This window comes from Fringilla coelebs (assembly GCF_963513975.1).
Source record: "Fringilla coelebs genome assembly, chromosome: 2".
Taxonomy (NCBI): domain Eukaryota; kingdom Metazoa; phylum Chordata; class Aves; order Passeriformes; family Fringillidae; genus Fringilla; species Fringilla coelebs.
The window spans coordinates 59,857,845-59,874,250 of NC_140029.1; the positions used below are offsets into that span (position 1 = coordinate 59,857,845).

The 16,406-nt window shown below is 45.8% G+C and overlaps 1 protein-coding gene across 1 annotated transcript; it reads left to right on the top strand.

The window, feature by feature from the left end:
- Positions 1-1,357: 1,357 nt before the first annotated feature.
- CNMD (chondromodulin) lies at positions 1,358-14,248 on the top strand (the record flags this gene model as incomplete). Its single annotated transcript, XM_084227035.1, has 7 exons — positions 1,358-1,429; positions 1,690-1,824; positions 4,232-4,372; positions 7,472-7,585; positions 10,194-10,347; positions 11,485-11,687; positions 14,033-14,248. 7 exons carry the CDS (start codon positions 1,358-1,360, stop codon positions 14,246-14,248), a joined length of 1,035 nt encoding a protein of 344 aa, XP_084083161.1.
- Positions 14,249-16,406: the final 2,158 nt, after the last annotated feature.

Here is a 16,406-nt window from a genome sequence, read left to right on the forward strand (position 1 = left end):
GGATTCAGTCCCCAAGCAAGCAAACACAAGGTGGTAAGGAAAGCCTGAGCTTTCTCTGCTTTTGCAGTGCCTGATGATGGGTTTTTAACTACTGGTTAACACAGTTAAGGGGATTTAGACATGGAAAAACAAAGATTTTTGCTGTTATGAAGTGGGGCACAGAGGAGAGTCAGGTGCAGGAAATCAACAGTGGGGGCCAGACTTTCCTTTTGTGGGTTGAGCCATAGTGGGACAAGGTCATCAGCCGGCTTTCACTATCCAGATGCCAGAAATTCTAAGATGGCAGGGGGAACATGTCAGTAGTGTGTAACTGAACAACCTGCCAGATGAGCAAAATGGAGAAAATAGGGGAAGAGAAATATAAGTAGAGACACATACTTTGAAAAAAAATATTGCTGCAGCAGAGCTGGTTGGTGTAGGCCCTGCTCTGGAGTAAGATGGGGCCCCATGCAGCAGGGTTTCCCCAGGTGAACCCTCCCCACTGCCGCCTGTCTGGGTAACTGGAGCTGGCACAATGAGCAAGAAGGGCAGGGCAGGATGGGGCACAACTCAGACCCACCCCCCCATCACACTCCTTTTGCAGCTGGTGTCTGTGTCTCGGTTTCCAGCCTTACAAAGGATGCTGTGCTTTGTGTTTGACACCATCAGCCCCAAATGGGTCCAGCGCAGTTTATTTTCCAGCATCAAAGCATGCACACACAGGCATGTGCATGTTTGTACAGGCAGGACATCCATAAGGGGCGTGAAGGAAACACAGACATGGACAGACATGTGGAGAGACACACATAGCCAGTTGTAGCCTTTAAAAGCTTGCCACGTACAATATTAGAATGGTTGTGCCCAGCCTGGACACGGGGCTCAGCCGAGGCTGTTGGCTTGTGCCAGTCAGCGAGGTGTTTTGCGGAGCAGTCACTGACCAGCAGTTTGTCAGCTCCAGCGCCTGTAAATTCCTGTGGCAAGTGTAAAAAATCAGTCAACACGTTGTTCTATTTTAAAAGATGGGGTTTTTTTATGACAGCCGTCTGTCATAAAAAAACGGGGCACCCCTCTTGTCCGCCACGGCGTGCGGGGGTGCGTGTCCCCTACACCCTCGACCCCCTCGGGAAGAGGGGAAGCTGGATAAGACACCCAGGGGTCGCTTGGAGGGGACGGCGATGGGGCAGGAGGACACAGCCCCAGGGAGGTCCCCCGGCTGCCGGGCAGCTCAAGGGGCTCATTGTGCCCGGGGCTGGGCGGTGCTGCTCCCCGCGGGCCGGGGCCGGGGCTGGGAGCGGGGCGGGCCGGGGCGGTGCAGCCCCGCCGGGGCCGGGGCTGGGGCCGGGGCCGAGCCCGGGCAGGTCTCCCTCCCGCGGCAGCCATGGCAGAGGGCTCCGAGAAGGTGCCGATCGCCCGAGTGGGGCCCGACGATGTGGAGCTGTGCCTGCCCCCCGTGAGTGCTGCCGGCTGGCACCGGGCGGGACAGGGTGGGATCGGGACAAAGCGCGTGGGCACGAGTTGGGGTGGAACGGGACCCAGCGAGTCGAGACGGGACGGGTTGGTTTGGGACGGTGGGGAACGGGTGGGGTCGGGACAGCTCGCGATGTAACGGGACGGATCGGGACAAAAGGGGTCGGGTCGGATCGGGTCCGGCCGGGGGTCCCGGGGCGGGGGTCCCTGCCCTGTCCCTGCTGCCACCCGCGCTCTCCGCAGGCGTACGCGGCGACCGCGCCCCCCGGGCCGGGGCGGCTGCTGAAGGCCGGGGCCGCGGTGCTGATCGCCGGGGCCCTCCTGCTGCTGGCCGGAGCCATCGGCGCCTTCTACTTCTGGAAAGCCACGGAGCGGCAGGTGAGCGCGCCGGGCCGGGCCCCGGGCACGTCCGCACCCGGGCCGGGAGGGCGGGGAGCTCTCGCACGTACGGAGAGGCACGGGCTGGAAGCGCTCTTTGCGAGGTCTATAAAGAGGTCTTTAAGCAGACCTGTCGATTTTTTCCCATTCAAAAATCCCAAACACCTAAAAACTCAAACCCATAATCGCTGTCTTTGGTGGCTGTGTGGATGGAGCTTCCTGGAAGCAGATTTATTAGCAAACACGAAACACATCTTTGAGAGCACAGACTGTACATTGATTTCTGCTCACAAATCCTCAGTGAACTCAAACCCCAACAAGTCCCGGGGGATTCACATCCTGGGCAAACTCCAGCTCTCAGGACAAAAAAACATTGAAATGTGTAAATTCTTTTTTCATAGCATCTTCATTCTCAGTGCAGATTCTACCTGGACCCTCAAGTATGTAATGCTAGAATTAGGCCATTAATAGGCACCATTCATTCTGGTGCTTTGTATGGCTATGCGTCCACTTAGGTTTGCAGCTGTGGAGCAATTTTTAAAGTTAAGTTTTATTATTTACAGCTTCTGGGGTACATGAGAAACACTTTCTGCAAAGAATTAAACAGAAGCTGGTGATCAGTTAATAGACCCAAACTTCAGAGCCTTATAACATGTTTTACAGATTAACTTTTCTTTCTGTTTACACAGAATTTGTATTTAAAACATATTTGAAACATGATGGTACACACATGAATGTACCGTTCTCCATAAATTAAATTACTACCCTTGAATTTACTTTGGAAGAAATTTTGTACTGCCTCTGGCCACATGCCAGCCCCCATCAAGGAGAGCCTTGTGTGAATTCCAGGAGCCAGAGCAAAGGTGGCCCTGTGAGATACACCCCTACACATAGGGATAATTCAGATAATCAGAAAGAAAAGTACAAGGTTTTACAGCAAAAAGACAGGACACACTGCCGATCTCTAAGACGTGCTGCAAGAACCGTGTGCTTCCCTGGGCTTTTGAAAAGGGAGAAGGATGCAAATGGTGGCATAGGCAGGGGACAGTGCTTTCAGCTCTGAGCAGGTAGGTGCATTTGTGGAGTACAAGACAATGCTTCCCTTTTTTAATGCTCCTGTCATCTTAATTCAGCCATACAAAATATGTCACATTCATAGTTTCCATTAAGCTTCAAAGTTGCTCTCTAGATGAAGACACTGGGAAAGCTGAGAGTTATTTTTCCAAGCTGCCTTCAAACTCAGAAAGCTGCACTTGACTTGCAAATATTTAGGAAGCAACTGTGAAAATTATATCCAGGGTAATTAATTTTTAAAAACTAACACAATTTGAAAATTATTGGTTTTATTTTATATCTTTAAATTCTTCCCTAACTGACAGGGCTATCAAAGTCTCAACTCTAGCTCAGCCCCTATCAGGGAGAGACCACATGCACTGGTCAGGTTTTATGGATCATGTTCAACAGGAGTCCTAGAAAGCAGAAATATGGGAGTGGCTGTGTAAAACTGAGGAACCATAAATCTTTAGCACCTTAGACTTCCCTCAGTGAAGGTGAGAGAAGAAGAAATTCGTCCCTAGCTGTCAGTGTAAATTTTTCATTAAAATGCTGTAAGGGCTTTTTTAAGACCCAAAATAAACTGCTTGTGCAGCACTTCTAGCAGAGCTGCACAGGAGAATCACAAAACCCCTCCACAGATTGTGGTCCTCCAGAAAATACAAACCACACTGTAGCTCTCCTCATTGAAAATAGGATAAGGGCAAATACGCTGACAAGGAAAATACGAGCCTATACAACCTCACATCCAATTTAAACAAAGTTCACATCCATTACGAGCTGCGAAGTGTGTTTGTATTCAAGAGGAACCTGTTTTCCTGTGCCTCAGCAGAACATCCCAAGAGATAAACAGGGCTTGGCCTCTTTCAGAGTAGGACATTCACGCCTGCTGTCCTTTGGGGATCATGCCAGCATAACAAGCAATTCCTAAAATGTCCTAGAAGAAGGTTTTTAGGTCAGAGTGAACATGGGTGTGGATTCACCCCACATTGGTTTTGAAGTAAAACTATAAGCACTCCCTGGAAAGGGGATCTCAGGTCTCTAGCCGTACCTGATGCTCAGAGCAGGGACAGCTGTGGGGTCAGAAATGGTTGCTCAGGGCTTTATCCAGTCAGGCCGTGAAAACTTCCAAGGAGGGAGGCCAAACAACCTCTCAGGGCTGGCTGCCCCACTGCCAGCCCGCCCCAGGGCTGAAGCAGTGCAGTGTTGGACACTGGAGGGTTATCAAATGCCTGCAGCAGCAAAATTTAGGAGCTAAATAGGGATATGATAATCAGATTGACCCATTGCCTGGTGTAGGAGGAAGGCAATAAGTAATTACTGGCATGTGCTACCGCTCTTTTATTGATTCCAGGTGTACAACATTCACTATACTATGAGCATTAATGGAAAAGTACAAGATGGATCAATGGAAATAGATGCTGGAAACAACTTAGAGACCTTCAAAACAGGAAGTGGGAGTGAAGAGGCAGTTGAAGTCCATGATTTTCAGATCGTAAGTAGTGCCACTCTTGTCCTTCATGTAACACACTCCAGCACTGGACTCTTAAGGACACCTTGTTCTGCCCTGACTTCTCGGCCCCACTTAGTCTCAGGTTCCAGTCTCCAGCCATCCACACAAACCTCTCCTGGCTTGCATTCCCAGGGAGACTGGCAGTTTCCTCCAAAACAGAAATCCAAGTGCTTTTTGGAGATCAGCCATGCCAGGTACCACTCCAGGAAGTGGTGTGGATTAGGCTGCGTCAAGTTTGACTCCATGTAAATACTTTGCATTTTCAAACCACTGAGCAGAAATGTGACATGTGACCTTGGGGTCTCACTAGAAAAACATTCTGTCAGGCTGTGACACAACCCTAGCATGATTTCATGTGGTTTGAACTGGCAGAAATACCTCCCCCAGACATCCCTGTTTGAGGAGCAGAGGGTCAATACTGCCAAGGAGACACCGAGGAGAGACCACGCTGCACGGCTTGACTTGGGGAGCTTCCTTTGCCTTGAGGTCAAGGATGGGAGCTGCTCTCCACGGCTTGGCCTGGTTTCTTCCCCATGGCAGAGGCTAGAGGCATTTAGCACATTTTATGCATCTGTGCATCAAATGCCAGGTGCTGGGCCACTTGTGCTGACAGCAAACACACTTAGGCACCCCAGCAACTTGTGGCTACTCAGCACAGAGCCTGGACTAACAGACACCAAACCTCAGCAGAGCTCAGCAGTTGGATAGAGTAGGTCTCTGAGCTGTCCTGAGCTACTAAGGCACATCTATGCGATGCTGCACAAAGCCATCACAGGGCCCAGAGCCTGCAATTAAATGTTCTCAGGTGCAAAACACTCAGCTTCAGAGTTAAGCCCTCTGCAAGTCAAAGCAGCACCTAAAACAAAGATGCTGCTGCTAGGAAGCATCTCTGCTAGATGCCTAGCAGCCACTTTTCCCTTGCCGGATCTAGAAAGGCAAGGAAATCCAGCTCCTTGGCTTTTCAGCAAGAACAAACAAATCTGTGCCAGGAGATGCTGGACCCCCAACTTTCCCTACAGCTGTGGTTCTGCCTTTATGCAACTCTCATTAGCATCACCATAGCAACATTATTAGCAGTTGAGTAAGAGCATCCACAGCGAGCTCTTTTCATTTGCCTTTGCCATTTCACATCTGCACAGAAGCACCAGTCCACTGGAGAGATGCTGAATTCACGTTTCCTCCACGTGTGTTGCTGCCTGTGAGATACTGCCTGTCACAACCAGGTTACAAATCAGCTCCTAACAACAACCAGCTCAAGGGACCTCCCAGGGACGGTACCTGCTTGTAATTACAGAGGGCCAGGGACAACCTCAGCAAAGGGATTATGCCACTTGGATTTTCAGTCAAGAATGCACACAAAGGAGAAAGCAACTGAAGAGATGTTCTTCCAACAGACTGGCATTTACATTAGCAGTTTTGGATTGACTGGCCCTGCTGAAATGACTGCATGGTCAGAGAAGGCTTGGATTTGGCAATATAGGGTATTCCTTAAAATATATTTGGCAATATAGGGTATTCCTTAAAACACCTGGTACACCACAAAGCCTTATGTCCTAATGCACCCATCCTTGCATAGCCATTGCCTCTCTCACTGTTTTTTGTAGTCATTTTGTTGTGAAGGGGCTGTGTCCAGCTACACAGGACCTGCAGACACACAGGACATAGCTCAGGTGCCCCAGTACCATCCATCTCATGCTGCACTACATCACAACGTGCTGAGTTGGAAGGGACCCACAAGGAACATTGGGTCTGACTCCTGGCACAGGACTATTCCCAAGAGTCACAACATGTGCCTGAGAGTATTGTCCAAATACTTCTTGGTCTCTGCCAGGCTAGTGATGTGACCGCTTCCCTGGGGAGCCTGTTCCAGTGCTCAACCACCCTCTGGCTGAAGAACCTTTTCCTGATACCCAACCCAAACCTCCTCTGACACAACCTCAGGCCATTCCCCAGGGTCCTGTCACTGTCACCACAGAGCAGAGATCAGTGCCTGTCCTTCCTCTTCCCCTCATGAGGAAGCTGTAACTGCAAGGAGGGCTCCCCTCAGTCTCCTCCAGGCTGAACAGACCAAGTGACCTCAGCTGCTCCTCATACAGTTTCCCCTCAAGGCCCTTCACCAAGTCCCGTACCCTCCTTTGGACACTCCCTAACAGTTTAATGTCTTCCATTGTGGCACCCAAAGCTGCCCACGATGGCATCCATGGTACCCCTTCAAGGCAGATGAGAGGGGTCATGCTGACACCCACACCCCTTTCTCCTAGCAGCTAGAGGCAAGGCAGAAAACCAGCACAACTTAAAGGGCACTAAGTAATTATATTTAGGTGGTTGACATGAAAACCACATGAAAAACACAAAAATTTTGCCATTTACAATGAGGTATCTAAATTTATAATGTAGAAGAGAGCTCTTTTATGGTTATCCAAAACCTACAGTAGAAACCTAGACACTACAGACAACGGCAAGATGTTGATGCCCAAGGTTCTGGCACAGGGCTGGGAAGGTGCGTCCCAGGACTTGCAGGAGACTTGTGCCTTCTCTTGCTTAAAGCTAGACATCTATGGTTTATGCAACTGCATTCCACCCTGGTAGGCCAGATGAAGTCCCACACACAGATTTCTGCACCAAACTGCCCGTCACAAACTTCCCTTTGCTGTCACAGTCACTTACTTGTACAGACTGAACCAAACTGCCCCCACATTTTTGTAAAACTGTGTCACAAGGGTACCATGCCACCAGCTAGCACAATTTCAAGACTGCCTACGTTAGGTACTAAGTTACAGTTCAAATCATGTCAACTAATTCCTTAACAGAGCTACTCCAAGTAGCCTACAGCCTGCATGGAAGCACTTACATAAAACACCCCCCCACTTTCAGAAATCAAGCAAAAACTTCTAGACCAATTTGACCAAAACTGTGAAGCTAAAATGATGAAGGGAAGAGCATTTTATTGCTTCTGGTTTTAAATAAGGTTAACCTTCAGACTGAAAATTCAGTAGCAAGTTTAGCAGAGCTGAGGCATTTTTTTGAGGGTGGTGAGGAGCTGGAGGGCTGTGCACAACCCCCTGCCTTCTGCTTTTCCAGGGCATAACTGGGATCCGTTTTGCTGAAGGAGAAAAGTGTTACATCAAAGCTCAGCCAAAAGCTCACATCCCTGAAGTTGATGCTATGGCTAAAGCGAGCCTCTCATCTGAGCTGGTAAGGGGTAGTTTGTTGATTTTTTAAAACTAATCTTTGCATAGAGGGAGCCTAAAGGAGGTACTTAAATACAAATAAAAATGGTGTTTGGAAGCCACTCTGGCTCATGGTAGGGTTAGGGTAGGATAGCTGGGATTCATTGACTGGTTGCAAGAAGTCCCTGAAAGGTAAGAAAAACAAGGTTAGTGTCAGACATGTCACTGTGTCCAGGGACATTGTGAGAGGCTGCAGATTAGTGAGTGGGGAAGCCACAGACTGATTTCCGCCAGATCCACAGGAGATCTCTGTGACAAGAGCACGTGCCTGAGACCAGGCTGTGCACAAGGCTGGAAGGGAGGGCCTGGAAGAAGCAGCTGCTGAAGTTAATTCAAAGGAGGACAGTGGTAGATAGGAGATTTCTATCAATAGTCTTGAGCAGAAGCATAAACTCCATCACTCTAGTCAGTAAAGGGAATTGTGGAAAATATGGCAAAAATTAAAATAACTCAGAAGAAATTATTTATTTTAAAAAATATTACTTAGCATAAAACTTAATTTTACATGTTAATTAAATTTCATAGAATTTGCATCACAACCAGCACAGAAGCTGCAGTTCTCACCCAGATACCACCAAACCTCCTCACATTTGCCCACAAAGCTGACTGTTTTATGTGCTCAAAGCTTGAGTTTCCCAGAGCCTCAGATCCCCAAACATTATTGCTCACACAGGAGTGGCTCCAGTGACTTGAGTCCAGCTGAGCCTGGATGCTGCTGGAGGCTCAGTCACTGGCAGGAGAGCACAGGAGATCCACAGCCCCTTTCCCTGGGCCTGCTCTGCTTCTGGGAGAATAAAAGCAAGATACAATTAGTGGGGAGAGAGGCGCTGTTAAGGCTGCACCTCCCTGTAGTGGTGCTGTGACTGCTGAACATCTGCTTTAAAATTAAGAGGAAAAAGATCTCTCCTAATAGTCAGAAAGGCTGACAAATGTTACAAAGCCTCTGAAGCTGGCAAGATTTTCCCCATGATGGGAAAGAGAACTTGCACAAATTCCAGAAAGAGAGTTCCATCTTTCCTGCCTTGCCTTATTTTATAAAAGGCAGCTGGCGTTGACTTAATTAGCGCTCCTGCTTGAAGTCAAAGTTTGAATTTTTCATCTTTTTGTAAAAACAAAGTCACAGACCTGAAGACATTATCCTAAATAATCAAAAACTTATTTCTAATTCTACCGGCATTAAAACTATTTCCTTGTCCCATTTTTTGTGCATCTTCTGCCAAGATGCATCACCTATGTGACTGTTGCAATGAATCGCATGCACCAAGCAGCTTAGTGCTACCACTAAGACATTAACTTTTCCCTGTCACTCCATTTTCCAGGCCAGATGTACTACAGGAATGGCAAAGTAGTATTTATTTTTCTGGGCCAAGTCACCTCTCTGATATGGAAATATTTAGGAAAAAGTATGCATATGCTGTTTTCCTGCAATGGGCATCAGCAACACTACCTACAAAAATTGTTGAGTAAAATGAGTTTTATAGATACCCAAGTTCTGGCGGCTCACAAGTCAGGATCATTTCAAACAGAAACAAAGGATATTTTTATTTCTGAAAATTAGAGTCAGATATTTCTGATGTTGATAAAAGCTTAAATGGGAGAATATAAATAAAGAACAGTAGACAGATTGGATAGCAAACTTAAATTACTTGAGACCTACAAAATAAATCAATAAACACTAAAGAAACAACAACTCAAGGGAAGGAATTGATCTTGTCAGTTATATAACAAGTCTTGATGACTTTTATGAAAGCAATTTAGAATTTCAACTTTGAAATCATGCTGTTTTTCATGATTCAAAAGTTAGTTTTCTTTTAATATTTCACCGTTGCTATAAAATACTTACACATTTTATGTAAAATAATACTTTGAACTAACAACTTTAAAGAATCAATCACTGGCATTTTCCTACATTACTTTGAAGATATGAACCAAAAACCTGCAGGGTACACTTCAAAAAGGCAGGCTCCTTTAACTCGCACTTCAAGCTTTTGGTCAATTGAATTGCTTTTACCAGACAAGACCTTTAATCAGACCGATCACATTGACTTAAAACTGGAAGCTGGAGCAGTTCTCAAGCTATAATCCTCTCTAAAACTTTTGATCAAGATTCCTCCCCTCACCCCCCATACACACATTGTAAACAGAGTTATATATTGGGAGTATGTCAAATGAGAACAGGGCATAAGAAAAGATGAGGGACTTGGGTTTTGCTGGTATTTCATTGCTGCTTTGCTGAAGGTGGTAGAACTTTGGTTTCTACCACCTGAAATTCTGCTGCTTTGGGCTGAAAGACGTCTATCACCCACTCTCATGGCACGGGGCAGAAGCGTTCCAGGAGCGATGGGTGAAATCACAGCCCCAGCAAAGCTGACAGTGGCTTTGCCCTTAATTTCAGGGGAGGCAGCCTTTCCCCAGGCTTTGGCTCAGCACGATTCCTTCACATTCATGACATAGAAGGATGCTCGGTATTAGTTGCAGCAGATAATTATACAGTTTAGTGCTCAAGAATTAGCAGCGAGCAGGCACATGACTGCTCACTGAGCAGCAAAGGATTTATGCTCTTCTATTTGCAGGAAGATGAAATCATGCCTGTGAGATTTGACAAAAACTCCCTTATCTGGGTGGCTGCAGATGAGCCTATCAAGCATAACAGCTTCCTAAGCCCCAAAATTCTAGAGCTTTGCAGGGATCTTCCAATTTTCTGGCTGCGACCAACATATCCCAAAGGTAACATTTCTTTTATTTGAAAAGTATGTTATCCCTCCCTTCATCTAAATGCCTTCCCTTCATCAGGTTTGCTACTGAAACTAGCACATCTGGGAAACTAGACTCCTTTCTTCCCTTGGCCATGCCTTCCTGGGCTTGTGCCAAGATTGTGGGTTTGGAGTTTATCCCCTAGATATTTTCCATCCTTGTATTTACTCAGACAATTTGCATAGCCCAAGTGGGTGAATTGCTAGGAAATGAAACATTTCCAGAGAGGTTAGTCTACTTCTAGAGAAGGACAAGGCAACAGCTTAAACTAGCCCCCTTAATGTGTAGGCAGCTGACACCAGGTAGCAGGAACACTGGCCAGGAGTTTGGGACCATAGCCTGTCCTGTTTTCTACCCTGCTTCCCCAGAGGAATTCAGTGGAGTGGAAGGAAGATGCTTTAGGCAAGCCAGCTGGTGGGTGGTTTGAGAACCTGGGGCCCATAGGCAAGCTTAGCAAAGGTGTTCAGGAGTCACCAGGAAGATGACAACCTCTCCAGGTAACTTCCAGGCTTAAGAGGAGAGAAGGCTCAAAAATATTTATTCCTCCTTGGTCCAGTTAATATCAGAACACTTGGGTGGGACAACACATGTGAAAAAAGAATTACCACATTTTAGAGCACCTGTGTACCCAAGCTACCAGTATTTTCCACTTCCCTTCATGATCTTGCATATCTCACTAGGCAACAAAAGAGCGGTATCAAAGCTGTCCAGAACCAGATATCCTTGAGGGCAGGGCACCATCCCGCCATAAAAGCATTTCTGAAAATAAATGAGATGTGAACAGCTGGTCTTGCTAGTGCTGGAAACTGCTGCTGGGTTAGTATCTGGGTTAGTGACTAGAGACTGGATCAAAAAAATCCCAACAAATCTCAAATTTTGCCTCAAGGAGAGAAGGGGGGGGAAGGCAATCACACTGCTTTGGACTGGCACTGGATAGGAAGGCAAGCAGCTCCCATGGTGATGCACATCAAGTTTGCCAAGGCACAGTTTTGGCTTTCTCTCTGCCCTCCATCCTCTCCTTTTTTTAATATTTAAAGAAATCACTGAAATATTAGGTAACTGCAATGACACACTCAAGATAAGATTGTCCCTCGGTGATTATTCCTTCAGATAACCAAAGGAGACAAATGAAGAGAAACAAACGCCAGTCAGAACCAAACTTTGATGAGGAAGATTTGGAAGCTGCTTCTGAAGAAGTAAACCCCAGGTCACGCACCGTGCAGCTGACTCAAGAGCTTGGCCACCAGGCTAATGAAACCAGGCCAATGGGACAAGAAACTGATCAAACATTTAATCCAGACAACCCATACAATGTGAGTATTTGCACTGTAATCTTCCTTCAGAGCTCAGGACTGTGTTGGACAGGTAACACCGGTTATGTGGGGCTTGTAAATTTTTTTTTCCCCTATCTGCACAGTCTTTGTTCAGCTTCTCTAGGAAATAATAGACTGGTAAAAAACCTAAGAAGCTCAAAAATGTCTTCCCTCTGTCCTCTTCTCCCAGTTTCAGATTTCAGTCTGAAAGCAGTTCAAGTGCTTGAGGTCACAAGGTTAAGGGAAGTTGATGCCAAGTTGCTTTTTGAGGTTTCCAGATCCATATGGAAACAGCACTGGAGATGTGACAAGGGTAGCACCTTCTAGAAACAAGCCAAAGCTGGTCTTGATCAGACAGCTGAGACCCATCATTTACTATGTGAAGAGAGTCCAGTAGCTAGAAACATGCTTTGCTCTCAAACAGAAATTAGTACCAGACATGGCTGCTACAGGGGAACACAGCAGAAGCATCTACGTGCAAAGAGATAAAGGTTCAGCCAAATTTCTTTCTCGGCATCTTCTCTATGAGGGTAAGCAATCCTAGACTAGCAGTAACCCGACAGAGAAGAATCTGTTTTGAGACAGCAGCAATGGGTAGAGGATGACTGTCATAAAACTTGTTCTCACCCTTCAAGAAGCAGCAGCTCCCAGAAAGAGCAGAGGAGCCACCCTGCTGCGTCCCAACACCTCTGCCACGCTGCAGGAACACTGGCTGCGCAGGAGGCACCTTCCAGTCTGCTGCACCAGCGCCAGACAATTTACACCCACCATTTGGTGCAGCAGGAGTAAGTCATTTCAATACAACACTGTCACAAGATAAATGCCTCCTGCTTTGGAAGTAAGTCCCAGCTTTGACTTGACATTTATGCAACAGCAGGAGATCATTATACTGTGACAGCATTCTGCCGAGTTGACATCCCTTAATTAAACTTAAATTAATCACTCCAAATAAAGTGGATCTAAATCGACTCTCTCACGAGGTCAGTAAAACAGCAGTGGCACTGGAACGTAGCTTCTCCTCACAGCCACTAACGTGACCATCTCCATGAGGCCTCCTCTGGAGGCACAACAACTGCCACAGGTGTGCTCTTCCAGCCAGGGGCAGCTGGGCCAAATGGAGAAGGGCCAGACAGATACAGCCATCAGAGTTCCCTCAGCCGGCAGGGCGGGGTTTGCCCTCCCCAACAGCTACTGCACTGATGCCTATCACCAGGCTTTCTTAGAGACTGAGTCACTGGGCTGACAAGCACCATTAATTATGCTCTAGGCCGTTCCTGAGGGATGAAGTGAATCCTCCCTAGAGCTATTTCTCTTTACTCACTCTAAGTGGAGCCTGGACAGTGAGCTCAGGTAATGTTCATGGTGCAGGTATCTGAATTCAAGGATGACTCCTGACCAAGAAAACATCCTCCCTGCTCTCAGGACTGGGAAGGAGTTGCTGGGATCCCCAAAAACACCCAGCTGTCACTAATGTCCTGTAGAAGCCCAGACAAGGGGTGGTACCTTTCTGTGTCAGTTGTTTTGCTGCGCTGCTACTTTCCAAAAATGAATGACAAATGGTCAGGTAAAAAGCTGACTGGTACTTCAGCATTTGTGCATTACTGCTGCTTTTCTTAAAGTAACACCAATGGGCAAAGAACAACCCAAGTTTCCAAAAGCAGAGTATCAGGTTACCTTTTTCTCCCCAGAAATGAGGAAAGGAATTTTGAAGGATAAAGGCTTTTAGGTATTCTGGGCATGCTTTGCTCCATTTAACTCCTTACTGTCAGCTACAGAACAGGCAAAACTCTCACTGTCAACAATGCACGTAAGTGTGGTACAATGGGAGGAACCAGACTCAGAGACAAGATCCAAATCCTCTAAAAACTGCAGGGGACCAGACTAATAGTTTCCTAAAAGTGCTGTAAAAAGCATTAAAATACAGAATCTAAAGCTAATAATAAAAACCACATCATATATTTCAGGAATTCTCACCTACATGAAAGATTCAGGCAACTATCTTGAAATCTTTTCCATCACTAATATGTAAAGTTTGGGAGGAGCTTACTGTTGCTTACTGTTGAGCTTTTGCAAGGACAGTAGAATAAAAATAATGAAGTTAGAGCTGCCTGTTCTTTCCATTTTACAAGGGTGATCGCACCAGTTCTACACTTCTGCCAAAGACAGCAAGTCAAAAGAAAAAATAATAAAGCAAGATGCACTGGACACTTAGTGGGAGTTTTGTCAATTTCCACAGCCCAAGACTGCAGGTTTTACCCTTTGTGGGGCTAACGGGAGCATGGATGTATTCTGCTATTCCATGAGAATGAGAGCACTGGGATGACATTTAATATTTTACACTCCAGCAGGTGGAAGGTGAAGGCATGGCTTTTGACCCCATGCTGGATCACCTGGGCGTGTGCTGCATTGAGTGCCGGCGAAGTTACACCCAGTGCCAGCGGATCTGCGAGCCCCTCATGGGCTACCACCCGTGGCCCTACAACTACCAGGGCTGCCGCACCGCCTGCCGCATCATCATGCCCTGCAGCTGGTGGGTTGCTCGGATCATGGGCGTTGTGTGAGGAAATCCCTTGACCAAAACAAAACAAACTCAACTGAGCCTTGACAAAATAAGCAGGAATACAACGAACTGGTGGAAGACTAAAACCAAAGCAGCGATACCGATCCTGCCTTACAAAATCAGAGCCTGTTTTTCTGCACCAAAAGCAAGGTCAGATATTCCAACTGCAAATTAAAATCTCAAGTTAATATTCCATTAGCTTTACAAGAAGCAAGGGTATATTAGCACTTGCTGAATTAAAAAAACTGAGACATCCCAAAAAAAGACAATATTAAACTTTGCTTACAATTGGTTCAGCAGTCCATAAGCTTGCCCATACATCTAAATTCAGCCTTTCAAAACAAACGCCTCTCTTTCCAAGCTATATGTGAAAATTTACACCCAATTAAGCAACTAGCTCAACTTGTACACTTGGGAGTGCCTTTAATCCATGTAGCTTACTTAAATAAATCACAACTTAAGTTGCTCCCTGTTGCTATTCAGAGTTGCCAGGTCATTATGAATGGTTATAAACCAATTACAGCATACCTTTCCCACAAAGCTGCTCCAGGGGACACGGGAAAGCGCACATTGTGCTAAATCGGAAACAAACAGCAGGAAAAGGGGCTGTGGAAGGGAATGTGAGTGGCCGCAGAATCAAAACCCTTCGCACATCCCAACATCAAAGAAGCCCCAGCATCAAGAATCCTGTATCCATGATACCGCTGTAGTGTCTAACAAGTATCTGCTATCCAGCTACTACAGCAAAAGTATTTACATGCAGTTACAGACCAAGGAGTCTCAAGACCCTTCAGAATCTACAACAGCCACTGTTATTTATAAATCCTTGAACTAGACACTTTTGACACAAGATTACAACCCCTCTTTATTTCACATGGATAGCAGCCATTCACACCAGTTCCTTTAGCTTTGCTGAAGCTCACAACCCTTCCCCACAAGAGAAAACTGTTTACCAGAAGGGAGAGGAAAAAAAGAAAAGCCTTTTTTTTCCCCCCCTCTCCTTTCTCACCTCACCCTTCTTGCTAATGCAAACTCTGCAATTATTGGGACTGATCTCATTACACATCAAATCTCTAAGGAAGGTACTAAGCTGAAACACTCAAAGGTGGAACAACTTAGTATTTCTAGCCTTGAAAAACAAAAATAGTGGTATTACACTGCCTTTAGCCATACTATGTATCTTGAACCCTACCTCCAAGTTTATGGAGCCATCTACATCATCTTTATTAACAAAATGGTTCAGCTTTTCTTAAAGTCTGCTTTCTGGAGCATTCATTTTTGTGACTAAACAGCTCTTGAGATGTTGCAAGCCCAGTAATATTATTAACACTGCATGACACACAGAAAAGAGGAATTAATTTGACATAATCGTGGCTTAAAGAAAGTAAAGACAACCTCATGTGGAATGCTAAACTGCATATCTGAAAAGCAAAGTGTTAAATGAGAATAAGATGAGAGTAGAATTCAGTATTTTGTTCTATTGTAGCTTTTTAGTATAAACTTCACCTTCCCTTAATCTGAAGGACAGACTTGCTTTGAAATATTTAAATTATGAACTTCTTAAAGTGGAATTTCAAGGCCTTTTAAATTTGAGTTTCTGCTTTTTAAACTGAAAATGACCTTGATCATTATGTTGTTTTAGAAGTACATCTATCATATGCTTAGAAAAGTCAGTTTTCCTTTTTTTTTTTTACTGCAGATTAAACAAACACATTAAAAAGAACCCAGTTGCTTTCTGTGCTTTTTTCAATGTAGAAGGTGTAACAATTCTTTCACATACTCGTTCAAGAAGTGTCTGAAAAGGAAAAGAAGGGCATCAGCAAGTGAAACACTGGAGGCAAAGAGAAAGAAGTGTGACTGTGTGTATGTCTGACCTAGACTGTTGCTCTCTTCTGCATCTTGAGGCAACCTGTCATCTGCTTCTCTCTGTGTCCTCCAATAAAACAGCCTCCTTCTGAAGACACAAAACCAACTTTCTTGCAGGTGATTGCCACGTCTACACATTCTAACAAAAGCTTGTAATCCTTTGCTTTCTATAGGCAGTCAGAAAGCATCTAAGTAAAAAAAGCATCGTGCTCATGGATATAGAGCTGTCACATATGGCATGTACATCTCAAGAACATGTCTGTACACACCATGCCACAAAAGCCACAGCAAGC